General features: G+C 28.5%; 1 protein-coding gene across 6 annotated transcripts in view; it reads right to left on the bottom strand.

Annotated features, from left to right (window-relative positions):
- Positions 1–6,528: 6,528 nt before the first annotated feature.
- The window catches only part of 5PtaseI (inositol polyphosphate-5-phosphatase A), a 42,642-nt gene continuing 24,735 nt past the window's right edge, over positions 6,529–24,435 (bottom strand). For 4 of the 6 annotated variants that reach the window (XR_015432531.1, XR_011636468.2, XM_071179027.2 and 1 more), the window contains one exon: positions 22,678–23,864. Coding sequence is in view for 4 of the 6 variants with exons in the window: in XM_071179027.2 (XP_071035128.1) it covers positions 23,842–23,864 (23 nt within the window). In the remaining 2 variants the exon portion in view is untranslated. Of the gene's footprint in view, positions 6,768–22,677; positions 23,865–24,435 lie in introns of those variants that run through there. The other 2 variants (XM_016061839.5, XM_016061838.4) reach the window with 1 other exon arrangement.

Below are 24,435 nucleotides of genomic sequence, written 5' to 3'. Positions count from 1 at the left end.
TTAAATTTTTAAAATAAAGAAAAATTTGTCACTTTTTGTTTCTAACTGAAGAAATTTTTCCTAATTCAGTGAGAAATAAAAAACAATTTAGTAGTTTTCCTTGAATTTGTAGTTTTTTCATCTAACATTTACTTTAAAACATTATTAAATTTCTGTATTTGTTAGTAAATGTACATGAAAAAAAAAAGCGATTCTGAAAGTCTATGGTGATTCTGTAAATTTAACCAAGCTAACGGAGAAAGGGAAAAATTAGACTGTAAAAAGCTTTTTATTTTAATCTAGCCTTGCCGCACTTAGGCACCCTACACAGCCGTTTACCAGGCTTATACCTTGGACCGGCCTGTCTGACCCTCAAAATGTGAGGGATAGCCATACTATAAAAAATATGGTCCCAGTTTGGTCAGGAGAGCAGTTGAAAGTTTGGCTCCCTTATTGTTGATTTTTCTCTACATATTTTGCTATGTCTCAAGAACTTTTTAATTGATTTGAAAAGTTTTTAAACAAAATTATAAATTTCGTTTATCCAAACATACCATGCAAAGATAATTATTACTTTTTATTTTTTTTAAACAATAGTCGAAAAAATTTTGAATTGCGAGGTATACTTTTTACATTACGTTAAAGAACGTCATTTTATATAAATTTTTTTTAATTGCGGACACTTGGGGGTTTGTCCCATTGGCCACAGAACTGCTACTCTCTTCTCGTTACCCAGTAAGCACCTGTGGCGAAGCTACAGGCGGTGGAGCAGCGTCGCCCACGTCACACAACCCGTTTATAGAGCGGGTCACAGTCACACAAAGATGAAAGGACATAGAACTCGGAGAAAGAAAGAAACATCCATGCCCTGAGCAGGATTCGAACCCGCGGCCAATGGCTTCGCAGTCAGACACGCTAACCACTCGGCCACCTTGTCGGCTCATTTTACATAATAAAATGCGAAATCTGTCAAGTTTAAATATACTTTTTTAAAATTTGATTTCTCTGATAATTACATCACAAGTTATTCAAGGTGGTGTTTTTTTCCCGCAATTCAAGTTGAACTTGAACTGCTTAAAAAAACTTATGAGAGACAATTTAATACTATACATTTTGGGTCACATTAGAACAGATCTATCGTCAATAGGTGGTTCAAACTTTTTCTAGTCATAATAAAACTGTAGACTTAAAATGATCGTGTTAGAGAACTAATAGCCTTTTTTTTTTTAATTATTAATCCTATTTCTTATCCTATGATTTGCCACTAATTAAAATGTTTCTTAGTTTTGCACAAGGATAGAGCCAGATTTTGCCCGACGAGGGGGGCTCAAACAAATAAATTCAAAATATTTAAAACATATTTTATACTTAACATTTTTTTCTCACATTATTTTTTTCAAGTATGTTTCTAAATCACTAATTTTGATGCCGTTGCCGTAATGTGCAGATTCATTTCAATGTAAATTTAAATCTCATTTGTTTTGCTCTTATGTATTTTGTACTGTATGGTGCAATTTACCCCACATTGTAAACTTGAAAATTACTTCTGTAATAAGGAAAAATTGTTGTCGCTGTCACCGCTATTTCAAAAAATTTCCACACTTCTTACTCATAACTCAAATATTATTCGATAATAAAAATTTGAAATTTCATGTATATTGAACAAAACGTTTAAAGAACATTTTGATATGAAAATGCATTATTCTTTTTCTAGCGTAAAAAATTCCGGTAAATCAATTTTATAGCTCTTTTTATAGATACATTTTTCGTGCTTTACTGATTTTTTTTCCTTACAATACCTGAAGAAACCTAATTAGTATTTTTATACAAGTTTGATTCACATAAATGACTTATAAAATGAAGGAAAAGAAATTAATGTTTTATCTAACAGGTCACGTAAAAAAATCTAATTTCTTGAATTCGAATTAAATTTCTGAAACCACTTGGTAAACATGCATTAACCTGTGCAATGCTTTTGGGGGATTTCTAGAATAAAATTGCGCATCATGTCATGAGCGTCACAGGGTTTTAATTTTTTAGGGGTACGAAATTAAAATAAACTGTCACAATATTTCTCTAAGTTTTACACACGAGAAAAAAAAAGTCTTATTTATGTTAAATTAATGTAAAAAGATTCATTATTTTTTTAACTTTGTTCTAGTTTCTCACTTTGAATAGTTTAAATCGAGGATGATTCATGAAAATTTCTGTATTTGACTGAATATTGAGGAAGACTATTAGAGAGAGATGTTTAATTATTGAGGGGGGAGATAAACCCATCGCCTTTTCAACCAACGACGTCCATGCATCACGTTAAATTATATTATTGTTTAATATTGTAATTAGCTATATTAAAAAAACTGATTTAAAAAATAACACAGCTCAATGTTTCCTTTCTATCTTGCACAGCTAACCAACTTTTAAAATTTTTTAAACCAATTTAAGGTCTTAAACTGCACTGCAAATTTATGAGGTAGTTACAGTAATGAAGAAACTTTTCTACAATTACGGAATATATAATGTGCCACAAATGTTTATTTTAATGCAATTAAAATATAAATAAGTTAATAAAAATTTGAATGTGTTACTAAATGAAACATGATGACTTTAAGTATTTTAAACTACCCACTATAATTTCTTTTTCTTTAAAAGAAACTTATGGAACTACCGTAAACTAAAGCAAATATGGCAAAGAAAAATCAAATGGATTAAAATTTCGAAAAAACGTAATTCCATCATAAATTGGATTCATTTTGCATAATCACGTGCCATACAGAAGATCTGGTTTTGCGTGGCAAATGATTGTGCAATTGAGAGAAAAAAAGTAATATATACCAATAATTAATTGTTTTTTATTTAAACTGGTATTTTCAATAAATGTTTTTTTTTTAAATTTTATTTGATTAAACTTATAATAAAAGAAATTTTTATATGCAACATTTAAAAAAAAGTAATATTTGCCTAGATTTAATTATTTTTTTATTTAAACTTGTAGATATATTTTTTCAGTAAATGTTTTTTTTTTAATTTAAGTATTTCAGTATTTCCCATGAATCTAATTGATTATTATGAAATTTATTTCAAATGAATACAAATCTATTTATTATGAAAAAGATTTTAAAAATAAAATATTCTTAAGTTTTGAAGTTGCTATAGAACTTATTTTTGTTTCATTGAATAATTTTGATTTCTAAATTTTACTTAATTATTTTTTGTTTAAAGTTGTAATTACAGTTTTTTATTTCACTATATTTTATTTTATTTGAATAAAACTTTTGATTTTAAAAGAGATACTGGAAATAAATATCAGTCGCGAATTACATAGAGCCCAGGACTTATCTCCTATCAATTGAATCTTCAATTACAGTGACTTAAAATACTTAAGAGTTAACATGTCTTTTATACTTAGCAATCGATATTTAATATCTTCTTCCTTATCCCGAAAGTTAGCAGGGCTAAACAATGTCCATGAAATTCATGACCCGGAGGAAGTATAGTGTTAGTTACGCCGTATTACTCCCCTTCTAGAAATGTTAACTGTGATAGAATTCAATGAACAAATGCCACTAGTTGATATACGCTGTTTATTTATTTTATCATTATAACACATTATATTTTTTCAAGGGACCGAATTTTTTTTTCTTTTGAGCAGAATATTTTATAAGCAAATCAACTGTTTTTTTAATGTGAACCAGCCATCATTGTTGGCAAGTTTATATCATGACCGCAGGTCACAATTGAAGGGATTTAATTTATAGACTATCAACCTTCAATACCTCAAGATGGCACTTTACCCGTTCATCGTGTGATGGTGGATCCTTGTGGTGTTACCATGAGGTAAACTACATGATATTAATCGAGTTAACGTGTCTTTTATACTACCCAATTTATATTTAATATTTATAGTGGTAGTTACGCCACAATAGTTACATACTAACTTTGTTCCCCACTATATTTTATAGCCCAGTTAATTCCAATCAATTGAATCTCCAATGAAAGTGATTTAAATTACATGTAGTACAATAACCAAAGCAAGTTTAGAATTTTGAAATAGTTACATATATATTTTTACATATGTATATTTACATTATAACATTAATATTTTTTTTTATTTATTACTGATATAATTAATATTTTTTTATTTACTAATATTCTTTTTTATAATAACTTTAGTATCCGCTTCACAGACTTGTTTACTCTTTATTGTCTTGATTTGTTATTTTGATTCGTTCAATTAGTTTTTGCTTAGAAAGGTAAAGGCATTTTTTCATGAAAATATTTTTCATTTTATATGAATTAAAATTTTTATAATAAAATAGGTTTTATTAGTATAATAAACAAAGCATTCTTTTAGCTTTAAGATAGTTACATCAGAACTTTAGTTCCTATTTTATTGATCTGATGTATTCATGATTTTTCAATTTTTTATTTATTTGAAGTTGTTGATTTTGTTTCTTATCTAAGTATTTTTTTGTATCATTAAATTCAAACTTTTATAAAATGGACTTTAATAATACACACTATCACCAGGGCTTAATTTCTAGGTAAAAGAAAAGTGTTGAAACCCTAAAATATGCAGTCAATTACAAAAAAGAGAAAAAGAAAAATGAAAAAAAAACTAGCGAATGCAAAATTTACATATATTTTTAATTTTTTCTTAACAGATAAAATGCTATTTATGCTAAATAATAGCCCTGTTGACTTTATAAAGTGAAACACAGTAATAGTTGATATACTTCCAAATATGCAGTAATAAACATCAATGATAAACATTTGATAAGTAACCTATAATTTGTTCTGAAAAACAGAAGTTTAATATAAATTTTGCCAAAATGGATTTTTAAAAAAAGGTTAATTATGAACTTTATTGTCTCCAGAATTCAAAACTGATGACGTCTGCTGCATCTAAAAATCCCCTGAAAGGGAAACAACAACAAAAAGAAAGATGTAAGGGAATTGAGTCCCTGTGAGTCCCCATGCAAATCAAATTATAAAAATAACCCAAACATTCTTAGAATTTTGAGATACTTACATAAGACTTTAGTAATATCCACTTCATAGACTTGATACCTCTTTATTGACTTGATATATTCTTGATTTAGAATTTTTTTTAAATTATTTAAAGAGATAGATAAATTTTTATCATCTAAATCTGTTTTATTTTATTTTAATAATGCTCTTTAAAACAGATTTTACTTACGTAATAACCAAAGCATTTTTAGAATTTTGACACAGTACATCATAACATCAGCTTTCTACACTTGAGTTATACTAAATTTTGAATTGCTTTTCGTATAAAAGGGTAGATAAATTTTTTCATTTAAATATTTTTTTTACACGAACGAAATACTTTAATTTAATATCGAAAGGATTTTAATAGTAAAATAGCAAAAACATTCCTCGAGTTGTGAAATAACTTTAGTTTCGGCTTTTTAACTTGATATCTCTTTATTGATTTGATATATTCTTGATTTTTAATTTTGTTTTATTATTTTATATTTCAAGATAACCTTAGATACATTTTTTTGCTTAAATATTTTCAATTTTATGGGAATAAAATTCTTCGTTACACAAGAGATTTATCGAAATAACAAAAAGAATTCTCCGAATTTTGAAGTAGTTAAATTGTAATTTTAATTTCCAATTTATTACCCGCCGCATTCAAGAATATAACACGGGAATAAAAAGGAATCAAGTCAATAAAATAATTAATTCAACTCCCTCAAAATTCTTATTAAGATCTTTCTTGCAAACATATCATAAAACAACATTAAAAAAAATAATTTAAAAGAAACTATCTACCACTTTAAATAAAAAATAATTAAATAAACATAAAAATCTATTTGCAATTTCTGTAGCATAATCATTTGCCAAACAAAATTATTTCCCCAGTTTGGCACGTGATTGTGCGAAATATATATTTAACTCGTGTAGGAATCACTTTTTGGCAAGTTAATCCATAGGGACTTTTTTTCCTTATATGCTTTTGTTCCTCTATTTTACTTTAAAATTTTTATTAAAATGGTATTTTTAGAAGTTTGATATTGTTTTAAATTAACTTAATCGATTCATTAAACTTGATTCTGCTTTATTGACTTGATATTATATTTTGATACTAAAATATACATTTTTGATTTAATTTTATCATTTTTGTTAAGAGATTCTAATAATATAATAATAATATAAAACCTATAAAGATTCTAATAATATAAAACCACAGCCCATAAGCATTCGTAGAATTAGAACATTCAAATTTTTCCACTTTAATCAGTTGAAATTCTTTTTTTATTTAAAGTAGTAGATACATTTTTTTAAAAATTTAAATATTCTATGTTTTACTTGAATACTACTTTTTATCATGAAAGGTATTTAAAAAAAAACGAAGTATTTTCAGAATTTTGAATAGTTACATAATTAATTTAATTACCACTTTAATAAATACAAAAGTACCACAATTGTCGTTCGATTTTATTAAAAAAATTACGTGAACTGTGCAAAGAATGCTTATTAACGCAATTAAAAAATAGTGAAAATTATAGAACAATAATCTTTCAACCGTAATAGGGTTTATTTTCGTTTTACATCAATTCATTAAGTAGGAACATCTAATAAAAGAAAGAACAATACAATTTACACGGTGGTTTCTCGGAAAATTCGTGTTGGTGACCCTGGACGTTTAACGTGAATGAAGCGACTAGAAGACGGAGACATTTTTGAAGCTGGGAAGGTGACACTAATCCGAGGAAGAATCATCTCACGACCGCTTTGCATTTCCCTGTGTGATGTGCCTGCAAAACGAAAAACACCGATTTATTTAGCAATTTTAAAACCCTCAATTGATTTAAATTGAGATTTTTATCCGTTATATTCTATGTGTTGCCCTGTCGCCTTTTTAAACTAGAATAAGATTCTATCGGTTAAAAGATAATATCTCATCAAATGTATGATACAAGGTGTTATATAATGGCAGCCCTTAATATAGATTTTTAGAATGTTTCTTGAGGCTATAGTAAAAAACTATGCACATTAGTTGTCATAAATTAATTAAAAAATTACAAAAAACGTTTCCGAATTCTGGTCAATTACAGGGTTACCACGGGCGACTGAAAATACAAAAAGTGTTTACTAATAAATTTCAAACATTTATTAAAAGATATTAAAATTAGTAACTTCTTATAACATTTTTTTTTCCTTCAGTTTACTATTGAAAGTGAATGCAACGAATAATTATGTTTTAAATATGAATAATTTGAAAAGTAAGTCATAGCGGTTATTTAATTAAAGAGATAATAAATAAACAAAAAAATAGAGTTTCTACTAGTTTTTACATTTTTAGTGGCATCCCTGCAATTATTGTCGAGGATTAAAAACGCGTTTATTTGATGACATGAGTTACAATATAAACGTCAGATGAAACAAAATAACTTCAATACATAAGAAAATCTAACATTCTAATTGTAATTAGTTAAAATACCTCATTCTCTGGATAAAAATAACAGCAACGAAAATTTGAGCGCAATTCAAAACTACAGTATGTAGGCATGAGCATCTACCTCGAAAAGGTGTGATAACTGACTTTTCTAGAAAAATAGACTAGTGCGTCAAAATGTTATGGAATGGCAAAATAATAAGAATACTAAAAATACTCCCAAAAAATGAGTTATTTTTCTTAAATTTACAAAAAACGGGGGGGGGGGGAAACACTATGAGGGTTAGGCAAAGGGACCGTCAGGAGCAAAAATTTGGAGGCCTCTGCAAATAAACTTATCCTAAAATGTTATGTTCACTAAACGAATGTAACGTAACATACATAAAAATTATTTTAACAACCTTTTTAATGAATTGATTCGTGTGACAATGGAAACATGTAATCGAAATGTCGACCACTTTCCGCTTAGCTAGAGCACTCAAATCCTTATTAGAGCTCTGTGCTTGATGATATTGTATTAAAGATTTCAATTGTTCCACATCCTAGAAGCAGAATTAATCGGGATATTATCCCAAAAGCAACTTAACACCCGTCAAAATTCTCACTGGAAAAAAAAAATCTCAAATTTTAAGTAGAACTTTGTAGTAAGTGACATGCATGTTCCAATATCAACCTGACCGTTACACGCAAAATTTATCATAATATACACTCTATAACAAAAAAAAATCGACTCACCAAGAACGCACTAAGACGCGCAAAATCGACGCTCGATCAGGCTGGAATGATGCCGACTGGGGACGTATAGTCTTTAGCGACGAATCCCACTTCCAACTGTGTCCTGACGATCATCGAAGACGTGTTTGGAGACGCACAAGACACAGGGGGGACCCTGCCTTCACTATTGCACGCCACACCGGCCCTCAACAAGGCATTATGGTCTGGGGTGCCATTTCCTTTGACAGCCAGGCCCCTTTGGTCGTCATTAGAGGTACACTTACTGCTCAGAGGTACGTCGATGACATCCTAAGACCTGTTTTGCTACCGTTCCTTTTGCAGCGCCCTGGGCTGGTTTTTCAGCAGGACAATGCCAGACCACATACGGCAAGCGTTGCTATGAACTGTCTACAAGTTTGTCAAACTCTTCCTTGGCCTGCTAGATCACCAGATCTCTCTCCCATCGAGCATGTCTGGGATATGATGGGAAGGCGATTGCATTTGGCACGGAATGTTGATGACCTCGTTCGACAATTGGATCGAATTTGGCAGGAAATACCGCAGGAGACCATCCGGGAGCTTTATCGGTCTATGCCACGCCGTGTGGCAGCTTGTATCCATGCTAGAGGCGGGTCAACAACTTATTGAACTTGTTACTGTAACTCTGCAATAAATTATTCAATTGTTCTGAAATTTTAATCATTTACTATTCTGTACATTGTCTTCCTATCCACTAATTTTCGTTTCAATCGGACAACTCCTTCTTGATGCTTGGACTTTTTTGTTATAGAGTGTATATATAAAATCCTACAATTTTTCTAATTGCCTAGATCACCCCATTTATAATGATGATTTAAAAGGTTATTAATTTAAGTTACTTATTTTTAATTTAATTTTAGGAGTTCGATGAGCATGACAAAATATATTTGACGCAACAAGTCGAATTTATTGTCAATCAAAGTTCCAACTAGCTTAAGTGCTCAAATTTCAACTGGAGCATGGAGCTCTATGCCTGATGACAGAACAAGTTCAAATGGCTTCCTAAACGGTGCAAAAAAATTCATCCCCCGTCAAAAATTCAAACACTTTCTGGCTTTAAATAAACTAACGAACACAAACCTAAAAATAAAAATTTGACAAACTACGTTTTTCAAGTATACTAAAAAATATTAATTGGATTATAAAATGGTTATATTCTATTTTTGACACACAAAAGGAAAAAAAAATCCCTCCACGTCTTTCGAAAGATTTTTACGTTTTCGGTGTGGCAAAAATGCAAATATTTTTCTCATTTAAATTTACTTGAAAAACGCAGTTTTTATAATTTTATTATTTTGTGCTTATTTCTTCAAACTTATTTTGACTAATAGATACTATATTTTCATTACAGAATAAGACTAATTGCTGCTTTTCTTATAAACAGTTTCAAAAAAAGTAGATACAAAAATGAATATTAATTTTCAAAACTTATCCATTATAAATTCCAACATTTAGTTCCTCCATTGGAGTAAAAACCATTATATACTTTTAGAAAAATATATATTCTCAAAATTTTTCAAAGATATACCTGCTTATTATTATCATTTAAAAATATTACATATAGCAATAAAGAAAACGAAGGAAATAAAAATAAAAATATGACCACCGAAGCCGACGTCTTCAGGGGGTACCGGCCTCGGAAGCCATAAACCAAAACCTTTTCTATTGAGAGAGAGGACAAATGCCAAAATTAACTCTCTCAGTATCCCGAAGGTTTTGTAGAAGTCCAAGAAAAAAATACATGAAATGCATAGAATGTTTTGTCAATTTAGAATTAAATATTTCGTATTCTTTTACTATTAAAAATATTACACTAACTCTAAAATGCACTGCTGCTGCTCTTTTCTGCTTTTGTTCTGGTCACTAAGCCATAAATTATGTTATGAAAGATATCGTCAATAATTTAATGTTAAATCTTGATATTGATGTTAACGTACGATTACTTTACGTTACGAGTCTTAAGAAAGATACGAAAAATATAGTCATCTTTAAATAAGAATAAAATAAAAAGATTTAATTTTGTTTTTAAGAAATTTAAGATAAAGTAACTAGCATGTTTGGTGTTGATTAAATTTTTTAACATTACTGTTACGAAGAATTTAGTTTAGAGAAGAAGAAAAAATTAGAGCTTAAACGATCTCGTAAATTCTATGAGCCATTTTTCCATTCATTCTAATTTAACATTTTGTGTTACTGTTAAATAAAATTAAATTCAAAAGCTTCATTCTCGACCGTCGAGTCTTCCATGTTCCCATAACAAATCATACCTCTGGGGGTACTGATCCAGGAGTTCCCTTGTCTTCTGGATTGGTTCAAACTTACAAGGTTGCGGAGTTGAACATTAGTAGTCGTAAACACGAAATTGTGTCGGCTGTTCAACGACGGTTATATGAAAGCTTTTATGCTGAGCCGTGATGGCTCAGATATTAGAGCGCTTGTCTTCCAATGAGGTGAACCGGGTTCGAATCCCAGAAATGGCTGATCGATACGAATTCCGCATCCGGTTGGAACTGACCACAGTGCTGATGTAGAATATTCTCAGTGGTAGACGGATCATGGGTTTGGGTCCCCCTGCCGTTTGGCTAACTGTGGGAGGTTTTCCTCTCCATAAAACGCAAATTCGAGTTAGTTCCATCAAAAAGTTCTCCACGAAAGCAACTCCAAGATGCTTGATCCAGGAGTTCCCTTGTCTTCTGGATTGGGTTCAAAATTACAAGGCTACAGAGATGAACATTAGGAGTCGTAAGAAATTTAAGATAAAGTAACTAGCATGTTTGGTGTTGATAAGAGAGAGATCTGTTCAATTACAGAGTTGAACTTTAGTAGTCGTAACCCCAAAAGATTGGGTCGGCTGTTCAACGACAGTTAAAAAATAAAATTAAAAAAAATACTTTTATACTAGGCAAGCTATAATTCGTAATAACCATCCTTAAAACAAATTTTTAAAAGTCCTTGCGAAAATTAAAATAAAAAAATGTATTACACAATAAGGGGCATAAACTAATAATTGAAAAAGAATATGAATTTTTTCAAATTTTGAGAATATTGTGATAAAACAAAACTAACAAAGGTTTAAAATCATCAAAAACAAACTTACTTAAGGAGAAAGCATTCCAGTCTCATTACACGAATAAAGGGCTTTTTGATTAATGTAGTTGCTTCAATGCTGTTCATAGCCTCAATGATTAGTTAAATTTTTTTCTTATATCTTAATAATTAATTTGCGACTCCTAATGCGCATACTCTACTAATTATTTCACAAAGATTAAAAAAATATATATTAAAGACAGCCTTTGAAAAACACCCAAAATAAAATCCAACAAGTTTTTTTTCTTCTTCTTTTAACACACATCCATCAAACCATCTTAAATTTCTTTTTTATAACTCTATATCTAATTAAGGATTACCACATAATTTTGATTCCCATCAGATGACTTCCTTTCCTAGCTAAAGATGAGTTCAGACTCAGTTTCGGTGGCCCAAAGACCCGAGATTTCATATGGTAGATAAAGGTCAGAATTCTAATTATAAAGCCTAAAAAGCACACGTATGTAAGATGCGTCATTTAAGATCACCAATTTAGGATCACAAGATGTTTTTAAACCGTTTTTGCTAAAAATTTTTTAAGTATTTTGAAAGTTAATAACTGAACCAGACAGCACATATATATTTTCAGTTTGAAGGTAGTAAAAATAGATTTACTTTCAACGATCAAGTTCAATCTTGTTTTCACTCTATTCCCAGTCCTTATAAGCTTCAAGACCACTGGGCTATCAGTCTAAATCAGTGGTTACCAACTGGTGGCCCGCGAACTAAAATATATTATTTGTCTTTTTTGCGGACAATTTTCGCAAGAACTCTATATGGGTTTAAAATACTTTTCCTTCGTTAAAAACAAAACAACCTAATTTCTTCGTTTCTGTGAAATTTAACATACCAAGGGTGCAAAAAAATTTATTTTTCAGAATACAAAATTAATCGTGCATGTTGCTTATTTTTATTTCATTTTTTTTTATTTTTGTGAATATAATTTAGCCTGTGCGTATCAGAAATTTTCTCGAAGAAATTCTCCGATTTAACTTCTTGAAACCACCCATTTTGGACGAAATTAATTACATTTTTAAATTTTGTGGCCAGAATTTTTTAATATGCCATAAAATATTTTTTTAAAAATCTTATTTTAATTTGTAATTTAATACTTTTGTTTTGTACAACCTGATAAAAATCTGACAGTAATATTTAATGTTCTTTCAAACATAAGAGTCCTATATAAAATTTTGATAACCGCCATTTGACTGGTGTTTTTAATTGCGGCCCCCGGCCTCCTGTGAGTTGGAAACCCCTGGTCTAAATGATAGAGCTTCTATCCCCTGTGGTAGCTTGAAACGGTTACCAGCCTGTTTGAGAACTAAAGGCGGATAACGGACAAAGATGACTACAATTCTACAGTCATGCCTTATCTTCAATGACTCCTTGGCTGACAAACTGTAGGGGAAGTATTTAATTTTTCACTCCTCTGAGCTGGTACTTATTTTCCGTACCTTCCATCTACACTACCAAAAAGCCTTGCAACCAAGAAAATTAAACATGCACTTCAGTGAGCGCACAAGCTAATCAATCTTCCCTTTACCCTCAAATCACTCCACTTGAGTAAGGATTTTTAGAACTGAATGGAAACAATAGTTTCAATGTGGCTGTCAAAAATATTTTATAATATCAGTATTTATTAGGTGATGGTGACTAATCCCCTCACTGTCTAGCGGCAGCTAGATATTATCAATGAGTCCATACACTCTCAAGAAATCCAGGGCAAGCAAAAGGTCCGTCGCAAAAGTCTCCTTAGAAATGCGAAGACAAGCCAGAATGTGCTCTGGGGACGGACTCTCCACTCCGCACTTTGCACAAACCGGGTAAATCCTGTTGCCATTGCAAAAGGAGCTACTCCTCAGGTGGCCGCTGGCAAATCTAGACAGCGCTGTCTGGTCGGCTCTTTCGTACGATAGGTGATGGTTAAAGCAAAGCATTGAGCTGTCATATGCGCATTATTTCTGATGGAAATAATGAGCATATCTATTTCAGATCTACGGGTACTAGTTTGCCCGAGAAGTATAGGCGGCCGGTGCACAATGGTGATTACATTGTGAAGTTTTAGTCTTCATGGTCCACAATAGGCTGTTGAGGGAATGCTTTACATTTCCGCATTTCTTTAGTTTTTAAATTTAGTGCCAATAAAAAAATATCAACAGTAAAATGATCAGTTTCGATGTAAAAACTATTATAATCAAAAATCAACAAGTAATATGTACTAAATTTTAATTTATTCATACACATGAAAAAATTGGCACAGATAAAAATGAGATTCCCCGAATAACATCAAAAATTCTTAAGAAAATTTTAATTAAGAATACATTATCATCTATTCTAACACAATTTAATAATATATATTTTAATATATTTCAACAACAGAACAAATAAACACTGGTTACAGGTTTGCTAGCTTAAATATCATATATCGATTAACATTTTGCAAATATATACAGATTAAAATCCTATGAATACATTTTTAAAAACTATTACACTTAATATAAAATGGAAGCAATATTTTCACAAAAAAAGTGATTGCTATCATAGTATGCAAAAGAATAAGAATTGTTAGCTTAAGTTCTTTTCATACATTACAATTTATAACTAATAATAAATCATTGGGCAATTACAGAGGCTTTAAAATTAATACAAACAATATCTTAGATGGCAATACTATATCGATAGAAAAATATAATTAATTTTAATAGAACAAGCAAAACTCAAACCTTATAAAATAAGTTTACGGAATTAGTTTAAAAACAGAGCAAAATATTAATCTGATATTCAATCTTGCAACAAAGTTGTAAGTTTTAAAATAAAATCATAAAGAATACAAAGCCAATTTGGCTTCTTTTTGCTTCTGTATTAACATGCATTTTGTTTCTAATCAAAAAAAAAATATCTGCAAAATAAATAAAAAAATATATCTTGATTAAAATAAAGATTAATGTTTACAGTAAAAAAATTATATCTTACAGAAACATTGAAATTTTAATTTAAGCTAAGGTAGAATTCGGAGAGTGAAAGCCTGAGGGTAGTATAAAGTTATAAATTTTAAAAGAAAAAATTATAACTTTTTTAAAAAAGTGTAAAAAATAAACTTTGCATTAGGAAAAAATAAACTGTACTAGTAATGATAAAAAAAAAAAAGCGACACGACTAAGTTATGATTATTATAGTGAGTTTATAAAGGAACATGTAATACATATTATTAAAAACTTCAGCTTGAAAATAAAAATAGTTAAATTTAGTGAATGTCTTATTTTTATAATAGTTTTTAAAAGCTATTCAGCAAATATATTAGGTTTGCAAAATTTAAAAACAAACAGAGACTTCTTTCAATAGATACATAACATGATTAGGGTTTTATGTTAGTAAATTCAGTTAGTTATGATAAGTCACAAATGCTCAGTTTTTCTTTTTTCCCTTTAATTTTTGACATAAAGTAAAACAAAAAGATGAAATGCAAAAAGCAATCTTCATCCTCTTTCAAAAAAAATTAGACTATTTTTTTCAATAAAGAAAATTTTTTGTATAATTTAATTATGAGATAAATTTAAATATTACAATTTAACAGACTTTGTTTCAATCTATGACAAACACTTACAAAATTAGTTTTTAATTTTTTAAATGTTTATCTTATGTTGTGTAAAAGTCTTTTTCAAATTAAAAAAAATGATTCCTTTGATGCAATTATTTAATTTTCATGCAACTAAAATTTTTATTTTCCCATTTCCCGAATTTCTCAGCGTAAAAATTAAATAACTATACCCAAATACATCCTTTAAACTATTATCATTAATTTAAAAAAAAAATCCTAAAATCAATACTATTTTTTTTAAATTCAAATAAATGAAGAGTGTTTTGGAATCAAATTTAGTAGTTTAATGGATTACTATTTTTCATACAGATTTTAATTTCACATTTAATTTTTCATATATATTATGATAAATTTTATATCCTAATCCTGAGCATTTTAAATTATGTCAATTTTTGTAGTAACAGAAACAATATAAAAGACATTGAGTCTTTCATGTGTAGTGATTTTAATTAGTTAGCCAACAGCAAATTGTGCATTCTTACATTTAGAACAGGCCACCACTTTACCTTGCTTTAACAAACTTAATCATAACTTGCTTGTTAAGACAATGTGAGAACACTTTTAAAAACTATTTAACCCTTCAAAACAGTGCTGTGCCATAGTGCAAGATTAATGGAGTGCTTAATGTTATGAGTTATGTTATGAGTTATGTTATGTAATGAAAACCCTGAAAGTTTGTAAGCAAAAATATGTGCTGTGAATTAAAATATATGTGGATCATAAAACGAAAGTGAAAGAAAAAGTCTTGAATGAAGTTTAAAAGTATAAGACACTTGCAAGAACGTGAACAAATAGTGTAACAATAAAAGCACAAGAAAAAGATGCGTAAATTTAATAACCACAATTATATATTTAAAAATGTTGCAATTCATCTTATAATTTCTAGTTTTATATATGCAATACATTTACAACAAACACATTCATGACATCAAAAAAAATTGACAACCATTTTCTGAAACATCTTGTCTTATATGTGCTTTTAAAGTATTAAAATTGAACTAAAAACAAATTTAATCTTTTTCCCTAAATGATAATTCATCTCAGGGAAAAGTTGTAACACGAAAAAAAAGGTGTACTTTTTCTAGTAAAAATACTTTTCTTTATATGATTATTTAAGATACTTTTATAAGGCGCAACCAAAAAGTGTTTGTTTGAGGGTGCTCTTGTCGGTACATAGGAATAAGCAACTAACCACAGCAAATATATAAACACAGACATTTAGGCATGTGATTCGAGCAGCATTTGTTTATTCCTGCAGTGTTTGTAGACGTTGAAACATTAACACTGGTGACTTTTTAAGCAAATTTCATCCAAACACGAGCAACAGGCTATTAATCTTTTTTTGTCTGCCTAAGACTAAAACCCTAAGACAATCATTGAAGAATGTGCATGAAAAAGCTATCCAAAATCCCCTTTGTTGAATAGTACTCAAAGTTTTGGCGATTTAACTCAAGATACAAGTCAATCTGGGAGGTTAATTACATTTAGTTATGACAAAACAAGTGTCATAACGTAGTAGTTGTAAGTGGGAACTAAGAGCACCCATGTTACAATTCTGATCTCTCCCAAAGAGATTTTTATGCCATTTTAAGTCCCTCAAAAGTTAAAGTAGTTAACTTTAGCTCCTTTAAAGGTTAACGATTCCTATCAGATTAAAAAGTACACGAGGTAGTTTTGGATTTCTGTAAGCTGCAGAAAACAAGATTTTAATGAAACATGAATATTTTTAAGCTGATGAAATAGTGGAATAATAGCTTAAATGCTCAACATAATTTTGATTACCTGACATACCAAATTTTGACTTTTCAATTGAAACTTTTTGATCACCTCCTATGCATATTTTAAAAAGTGAATCGTAGAATTAGTTTTAATCATAAATATAAACATACACATCTAGTGTTAAAAATATTAATAAATAATACTTTGGAAAATGCATGTATGCGATGAATGCATGAAATAGGTGAGTGAAATATGAATCAGTTAATGCTAGCTAGTGCATGCACTGATTTATATAGTTAGATATATCTAATACATAAAGTGACAAAAAAATTTTAAACAATAACTCGATAAATAAAACTTTTGTTCATCCAAATATTAATCAAGATACATTTTACGTATAAAAATGACTTAAAAAGTAGAAATGGCTTTAAAAGTAAATAGAGTGTTCTTTCTAATTTTGAAGTATGAGGAAACTCAACATTTACATGGCAAAATAGTAAATATTTGCTTTAAAGTATTACAAAAATTTTAAAATATTGCCTCTACACAATAATCTTGAAAAATTATAAATATTTTAATTAATAATTATACTTAATAATATAACTACATAATTACAAAAAAGTTATAGGCGTCAGCATGACTGTTTCAAAATATTTTCTGCTGTGTGTACTTCATATTCTTATAAAGCAAAATTAGTGAATGAAACAATATGAAATTTTGCACACTTCCAGATATATATATATATATAAGCAACAATCTGATATGAAAAAGTTGATGTGTTTATTAGTTAAGTTATTTTATGTCAAGATTTCAAGCTCTTTTTTTTCTTTTGTGTTGCATAATTCAGTTCAGTAAAAACCTAATAATACAATTGTTTTTATAGTCACCTACACTTTTATAAACTGCAATATACTTTAATTACACAGAACAGTTAAAAAGAATCAAAAAGTAAAAGGCATCTAATAATAACTATTTATAGAAACAATGTGGAATTCAGACAACTTTATATATAATCTTTTTATAGAACAGGTTTAAATGTTTTCAAACAATTTATTGAAATTTAAACAGAAACATAATTAAAAATAACCAAAGTATTTTTAACTCAATCTAAATTTAAAAACTTTTCAACTGTTTAAAAATTTCAACTGCTTAATTTACAGAGGATTACGTATTTCTAATATTTACTTCAAACATTAACACACCTAAGCATCATATAAAAGAGATAAAATACAGAAATTATACTTAAAAGTGTGGAATTAAAAAAAAAACACTATTTAAAGAAAGAATAACACTGTTACAGTATTAGTTAGACACATTTGACACTTGAAATAATTCACTTAATTTCCTTAAGATTTATTACTTAATTTCAATAATTACATATATTTAGCAGCAGATATAATCAGATGTTAAAAGGCATTAGTACCAATATGACAAATAGTTAGACAGTGGATCAAGAGAAGAAAAATATGACACTGTAACTATAATTAAATGCCCAAACCTGTATGAAATACCACTCTGTCTCTGAATTTAGTTCACCTTTATCAATAGAAAATAAATTTGAGGGGTGCACAACCCTTCTCAGTTAAGGGACCCAAAATAAATAAAAAATTGTGGTATTCAAGGGACATTTCAGTTTTTGTATCAATTAAAAATCAGAGTACATAGATAATACATATTGAGTATTCATAGATAATTCATGCTGACTATAAATTACTTACATTTTAAAGTAACTTTTATTCTTTATCATATACTGTTTTGGTTAAAGAAAATTTTCTTTAAGCAAAAACTAAATACAACTTGAATCAGTATAGCTAGATTTTAAAAATTTAAAGTTACAACTGTGATGTTCTTTAAAATTAGCAGGGATAAAATTTCTTATAACTACATATGTAATTGAATTTATCTTTAGGCTGTACTGCCCATTCACTGCTCAAGGGCCACATTTGGCCCCTGTGCTACAAGTTAGGCAATCTTAAATTACATTAATACAGTCAATTCGCTATAACTCGAAGTATGATAACTCGAATATTACTATAACTCGATTTTTTTATGAGGTCCCGACCCTTTTATCTTCAATTTCATGTTAATTATTCTCGATTACTCGAATTTTACTCCCTTTAACTCGATTTTTTTTTGGATCTTTTGAAGCAAGAAAAAAAACCTAGGAGCTTGTCCCTTCCTTTGCAACACACACACACAATGTCTTTCGCACTCTTCATGGAGAAGCTAAAGCTGTCCCTCTTGAAGTATGTGAACAGTGGTTAAATGAAACGTTACCAAATTTACTTCAAGGATACAGTTAAAATGATGTTTTCAATATTGATGAAATGGGTTTATTTTTTAAATGTCTTCCAAATAAGACTATGATGTTTAAGGATGAAAACTGCTCAGGGGGTAAAATGAGCAAGGAACGTTTGACTGTCCTAGTTGGAGGAAATGCGTCTGGGACAGAGAAATTACCCTTACTTGCTATCGGAAAATACCGAAATTCCCGATGTTTCAAAAATGTAAAAACGTATCCTTTGGATTACAAGTCTAACAAAAAGTTTTGGATGACATCAGTATTATTTCAAGAATATGTAAGAAAATTGGATCGGAAATTCTTCGCTAAGAAAAGAAAACTGATACTCTTGATGGATAAATGCACAGCGCATAGTGATCTACCTAATTTGAAAGCAGTAAACTTGCAGTTTCTCCCGCCAAACACAACAGCAAAGTTGCAGCCGATGGACCAGGGTATCATAAAGTGCTTCAAACAGTCTTATCGTAAATGGCTTGCCAGGAAAATGATCTTAAATATTGTTAGCATTTTAGAAGATTTGTAATTAATAAGCATTAATTAAATAATCCGACAATATTTTGAAAGTCCAAAACCGAAACTAACGGTAAGTCGAACTTCCGATATGTCGAAGTTTTTCGTCAGTCCTATCAGATTCGAGTTATCGCGAATTCACTGTATAAAGAATTTTTAAATTATAAAAACTTGTAATCGAAAAAAAAGATGACATTTAATCAAAGGATAAACTGACTAACATGTTTTGAAAATTGTAGAGATTTATTCTTAATACAGAGTATTTTTTAATATAAATATGTTTCTTTAAAGCTAAAAATGTGTACAAGTTGTAATTTTAAAAAAAAAAGATAATATTTTAATCTGGGAAGGGGGACAATATAACGTGTTTCTGAATTTTTTATATCTACACTTTTGTCAAAGTTAAGCTTTATTCATAAACTAATGATTAAGTAAGTAAAAACAGATGATCAACACACATGATAGCAGGTACTAGTGTTAAATCATAAACAAAACTGTTTGATAATTTTCAAATAAATGTACTTCTGTTCTAATGAAGGTGGTCTTAACATATATATAACAATACTTGATTAAATGGCATTGTATTATAAAATGATGAAATAAATGTTTTTTCTTTAGAATTATGTATATAACGTATAACAATAAATAAGAACAGTGCATTCTCATCTCATAAAAATATTTTCATGGATTCTAATAAGATAACTAAAAATTGATAAATCGCACTTAACTGTTTCAGTCTAAAAAACAATAGAGCTTATTTCGCAAAATAAAATCATAATAGGTGTTTTCAGTAGGGCACATGATTTCTGAGGTAGGATAACAATTAACAGTACATTCCCAAATATCCAAGATTTGGGTGACACAAATTTCTGAACATAATGAAAAGAGTGCATTAAGTCATTTTTATTTACAGCTAGGAACATTTTTCTATTTATTTATAATAAGGGTTAATTTTTATATATTTATAATGGGTTTTTAGTTTTCCGAAGCATTTAGATAGTTTCTTCACTCCTTCATAGAAATATTATTAGCTGTTTTTGTTTCTCCACGCCAATGCACAATTTTTTTCATTTAGAATTGAACATGCAAAATTTTATAAGATTCTGAACAGCTGAACACAGGCGTAATTATAATAACCGAAAAAGGCAGACTAATATTCCTAATCAATACATATTCATCCTGGTAGAAAATACAACCTTTGAAACTTAAGTAGTATGCAACTTAACATAGTATTGCTTAAAATATCAAAATGACAGGGAGAAATCAAAATGACAGAAACTATATTGCATAATCTATGGTCAACATATCTAACTGATTTAAACTAAGTAAAAGAAAAGATTATTGGGGTAACACGGGTTCAAACGACACAGGCTGAGCTGAAGAAGACAAAAACCGTAAGTTTGACTTCTTATTAGCTACTATAACACTGAAACGTATAACTATCTTTAATAGCTTTTGCAGCTGCAATTCCTTCTTTCTGAAAATTGATTTTTCTACACTCCTTATCCTTAAATAGGTATTGCACATTTAGCTGCAAATATTAATCATAAATAAAATTTAAAAAGCTTATTTCATTGTCGGTTTCTTTTCTATAAAATTTAACCCTGTGCTTAAAAACTAAAATAAATAAACAAATAAAAATTATGATTCCCAAATCATGTAAAACTTTATGTACATTAACAGCCATACTTTCGATATTATTTAGACAGGAAAAAGATTTCTGTTTATTAAAATATATTTATGTATCATAAACTTTTTCACATTATAAATGCTTGAATTAGATAGACTAGATATTCTCTTATTAACATTTAAGTAATTGTTTGCAATATAGTTTTAATTCATACTTAAACCTTAATACATTGAACCCAAACTTTTTCTCAATCGATTAGAGTTATTTTTTCTGCAAAACACACATTACTCAACAAATGGGAAAGTGGTGTACAAAGGATAAATTCCAAATAAACTAAAACATATGCTCTTTGAGTAAACAGAAAACAACTAGAATTAATAAAAAAAAAGAAATTCAAAATTGCCTTTGAAACTAAGTAAAAATGGAATTAAAAATAGCTATTTTTGAAAACAAGCGGCATCAGCGAATGATTTTTCCATAAGCAACTGATATTTTTCAACTTACAATCTAATGTAAGAACTTTTACTCAAATATCCTAATTCAATAAAAAACAAGCTGTCACAGTTAAACAACAGAGCAGTTAGCACAAAATAAAAATAAGTTAATGGAACTTGTTTCTTTTTATAAAAAAAAATACACATTTTCTGCATCAATTTAATATTTTTCTTAACCATTTTTTTAATTTGACATTGTTGCAAGTTCAGGAAACACTTGTTCAGAATTTATCTGAAAGCAATGATGGCTTTCAAATGAATTTTTTATTTAAATTTTTCTATATATGAATATTTTTAAAGTCTTAATAGTAAATATATGATATTAAGACTAATATCTTAGTCTTAATATAAAATATATAATAATGAAGAAAATAACATCGAAAGCACAAACAAAGAAGTTATAACAGATTATACCATTTTGGTTCTATAAGCAAATATCATTATCAGCATTAAGATATAGAATGTAATACATACTACTATTAAGAAATGTTGAATAATATTTTATAATATTATTCTGCAAAGTTGATGAAACTTCAATGTCAAAATTTGTTAGACTTTTTATATTCTTTATTTGCACTTTAGACATTTTTTACACTATCATAAACCAATATACAGATAATTCTGCTTTCTTTAAATAAGACTTTTCATTATTTACTTTTTTTTTTTAAATTAAAGCTTGATAATTTTAAGAATTGAAGAATAAAGAGGATTCACTGCTTATTTGATTTAAAAAACAATGTTTATTGGAATAAAAAAATTTAAAAAAGTAAAATTTGAAGAACAAAAAAAGTACAGTACAGAACTATTATCCGGAAATCAGAATGATATTCGATAAATTTTCCGCCAATTTTTTAAAAAAAAAAAATTTTTTTTCCCTCATAAATTTTTTTAAGATATAAGATATTTTTCTTTCTTTTTTGAAAGATGTTTACCTTACCATCCTTTTGGAAATAATCATTAGTGTATCGTTATTTCTTCTTTTTAAAGTTTTTTTGTAGCGATTCAGAAAAGAGGAAAAATCAGTTATCCGGAATAGTGATGGTCTCGATCGTTCCGGATAATTGGTTCCCTACCAGTACTGAACTCGTTATCCGGAAATCTGAAAACCGGAATGAAATTCGATACATTTTCCCGCCATTTTTAAAAAAAACTTTTTTTCCACATAAGATTTTAGGATTTTTCTTTCTTTTTTGAAAGATGTTTACCTTACCATCATTTTGGAAATAATCATTAGTGCATCGTTTTTTCTTCTTTTCAAGATTATTTCCAAATATTTGTCTCTTTTTAGTTGGGTTTAGCAATAAAAAAAAAAGGCTTTTTGTAGCGATTTAGAAAAGCGGAAAAATCAGTTATCCGGAATAGCGATGGTCCCGATCGTTCCGGATAATCGGTTCCCTACTGTATTTCTGTTGACTGGTAAGGGTACGGTGATTAATGACTTGAGACATACGTAATTTATAAAGACAATATGGAAGAATAGATAGTAAGTTATAGCTTAGGAACCCTACAATCTAGACTTTAAATACTTAATATTTATGTACTGGATTATTATGTAGTTCATATTTATTGTTTTAGGCATCAAAATAATAATTTTCACACCACTGAAGATATAAAAATGCTAAGATCACAAACAATATTATTTCTACGATATTAATAATATTTGCATAGTCTAATCTTCTTAACATGAACAATATGAGTTGATTCCAAGTATTTTTCCTTCTTAAATAAATGCAAAAATGATTCATTCTTAATGTTCAACAATATCATACTCTGCCTCACAAATTAAGAGTCAGAGTATAATATCTAAGCATTTTTTCTTTTATATCACCTTCACATAGACAGGGAACATTCTTTAAGATAAAAAAAAAAAATTAAGATTAAATAAATAATAAGGAAATCCTTATAACAATTAAGCTTTGTAAGCGATTCCTGAGACTGAGGAGCATAATTATATAACATTGCACAGCAACTACTTATAAGTGTAAACTAATACATGCTTACAACTGCAAAAAAACTCCTAATTAAAATAATTTTCATGCAATTCCAGCAAAAATAAAAGTCTTGATATTAATAAACATATCTCTAATAAAATATATAAATCAAAGTATAACTATTAAAATAAGCATAACACAAAATTAAAGTACATCTAAATAAATAACAAATCTATTTCGAAAATGGTTATTGTACAATGAAAAGAAAATAAGGAGAAAAAAATGAAATATCTATAGGTGAAAAAAAAAACATAAAATAATCTACTGAACAAAAATCTTGAGCAATGTTATCACTGAGCATCATGATGGTAAATAATACGCCCTCTATCCCCCAGTGTCAACATTCAATTCAGTAATGGTATTCAAAGAAACCTGTGTAAAAATCAAAAATAATAAAATTAAAAAAAATGCCTAAAAACATTGATAATTTGAGTCACATTAAGATTTAAAAAAATAAGTAAATGTATTAGTTATAGGACATAAAATTATAAATATTATTCCAAGAAAGAAATAAAAATGGTTATTGTTCAGTTCAAACCATTCATTTTAGACTAAAGAAGTTTTTTACAATGACACGTAATATTTAGTTTATAAGATTTAATTACAATTGCAGCAGAATTTTTTGAAATACAATGCCTAACAAATATAGTATTGAAAAGAGAAAATAAAATCAATCAATCATTAAAAATAGCAAAATTTAATGAAAGAGTTATCAAAATTAAATCTATGGCACAAAATACATAAAAATGATGATAAGCAAATTTAACTTTAAAAAACAATTACAATAACAAAACAAAGACAATTTTAACTTTAAAAAAATACTTCATAAAAACTCCGATACATATTTAAAACAATAAAAGTAATCAAACTGTTTGGAGAAGGAAGTTTTACATAAAATGTTCTTTAGACCATTAAATTTTACCTTGCATGTACAAAAAAAAAT

Source organism: Parasteatoda tepidariorum, chromosome 3 (assembly GCF_982258835.1).
Source record: "Parasteatoda tepidariorum strain Cologne lab strain chromosome 3, Ptep-v5.0, whole genome shotgun sequence".
NCBI lineage: Eukaryota > Metazoa > Arthropoda > Arachnida > Araneae > Theridiidae > Parasteatoda > Parasteatoda tepidariorum.
The sequence above is the reverse complement of the archived record's forward strand: the minus strand, read 5'-3'. Positions and strand labels throughout refer to the sequence as shown.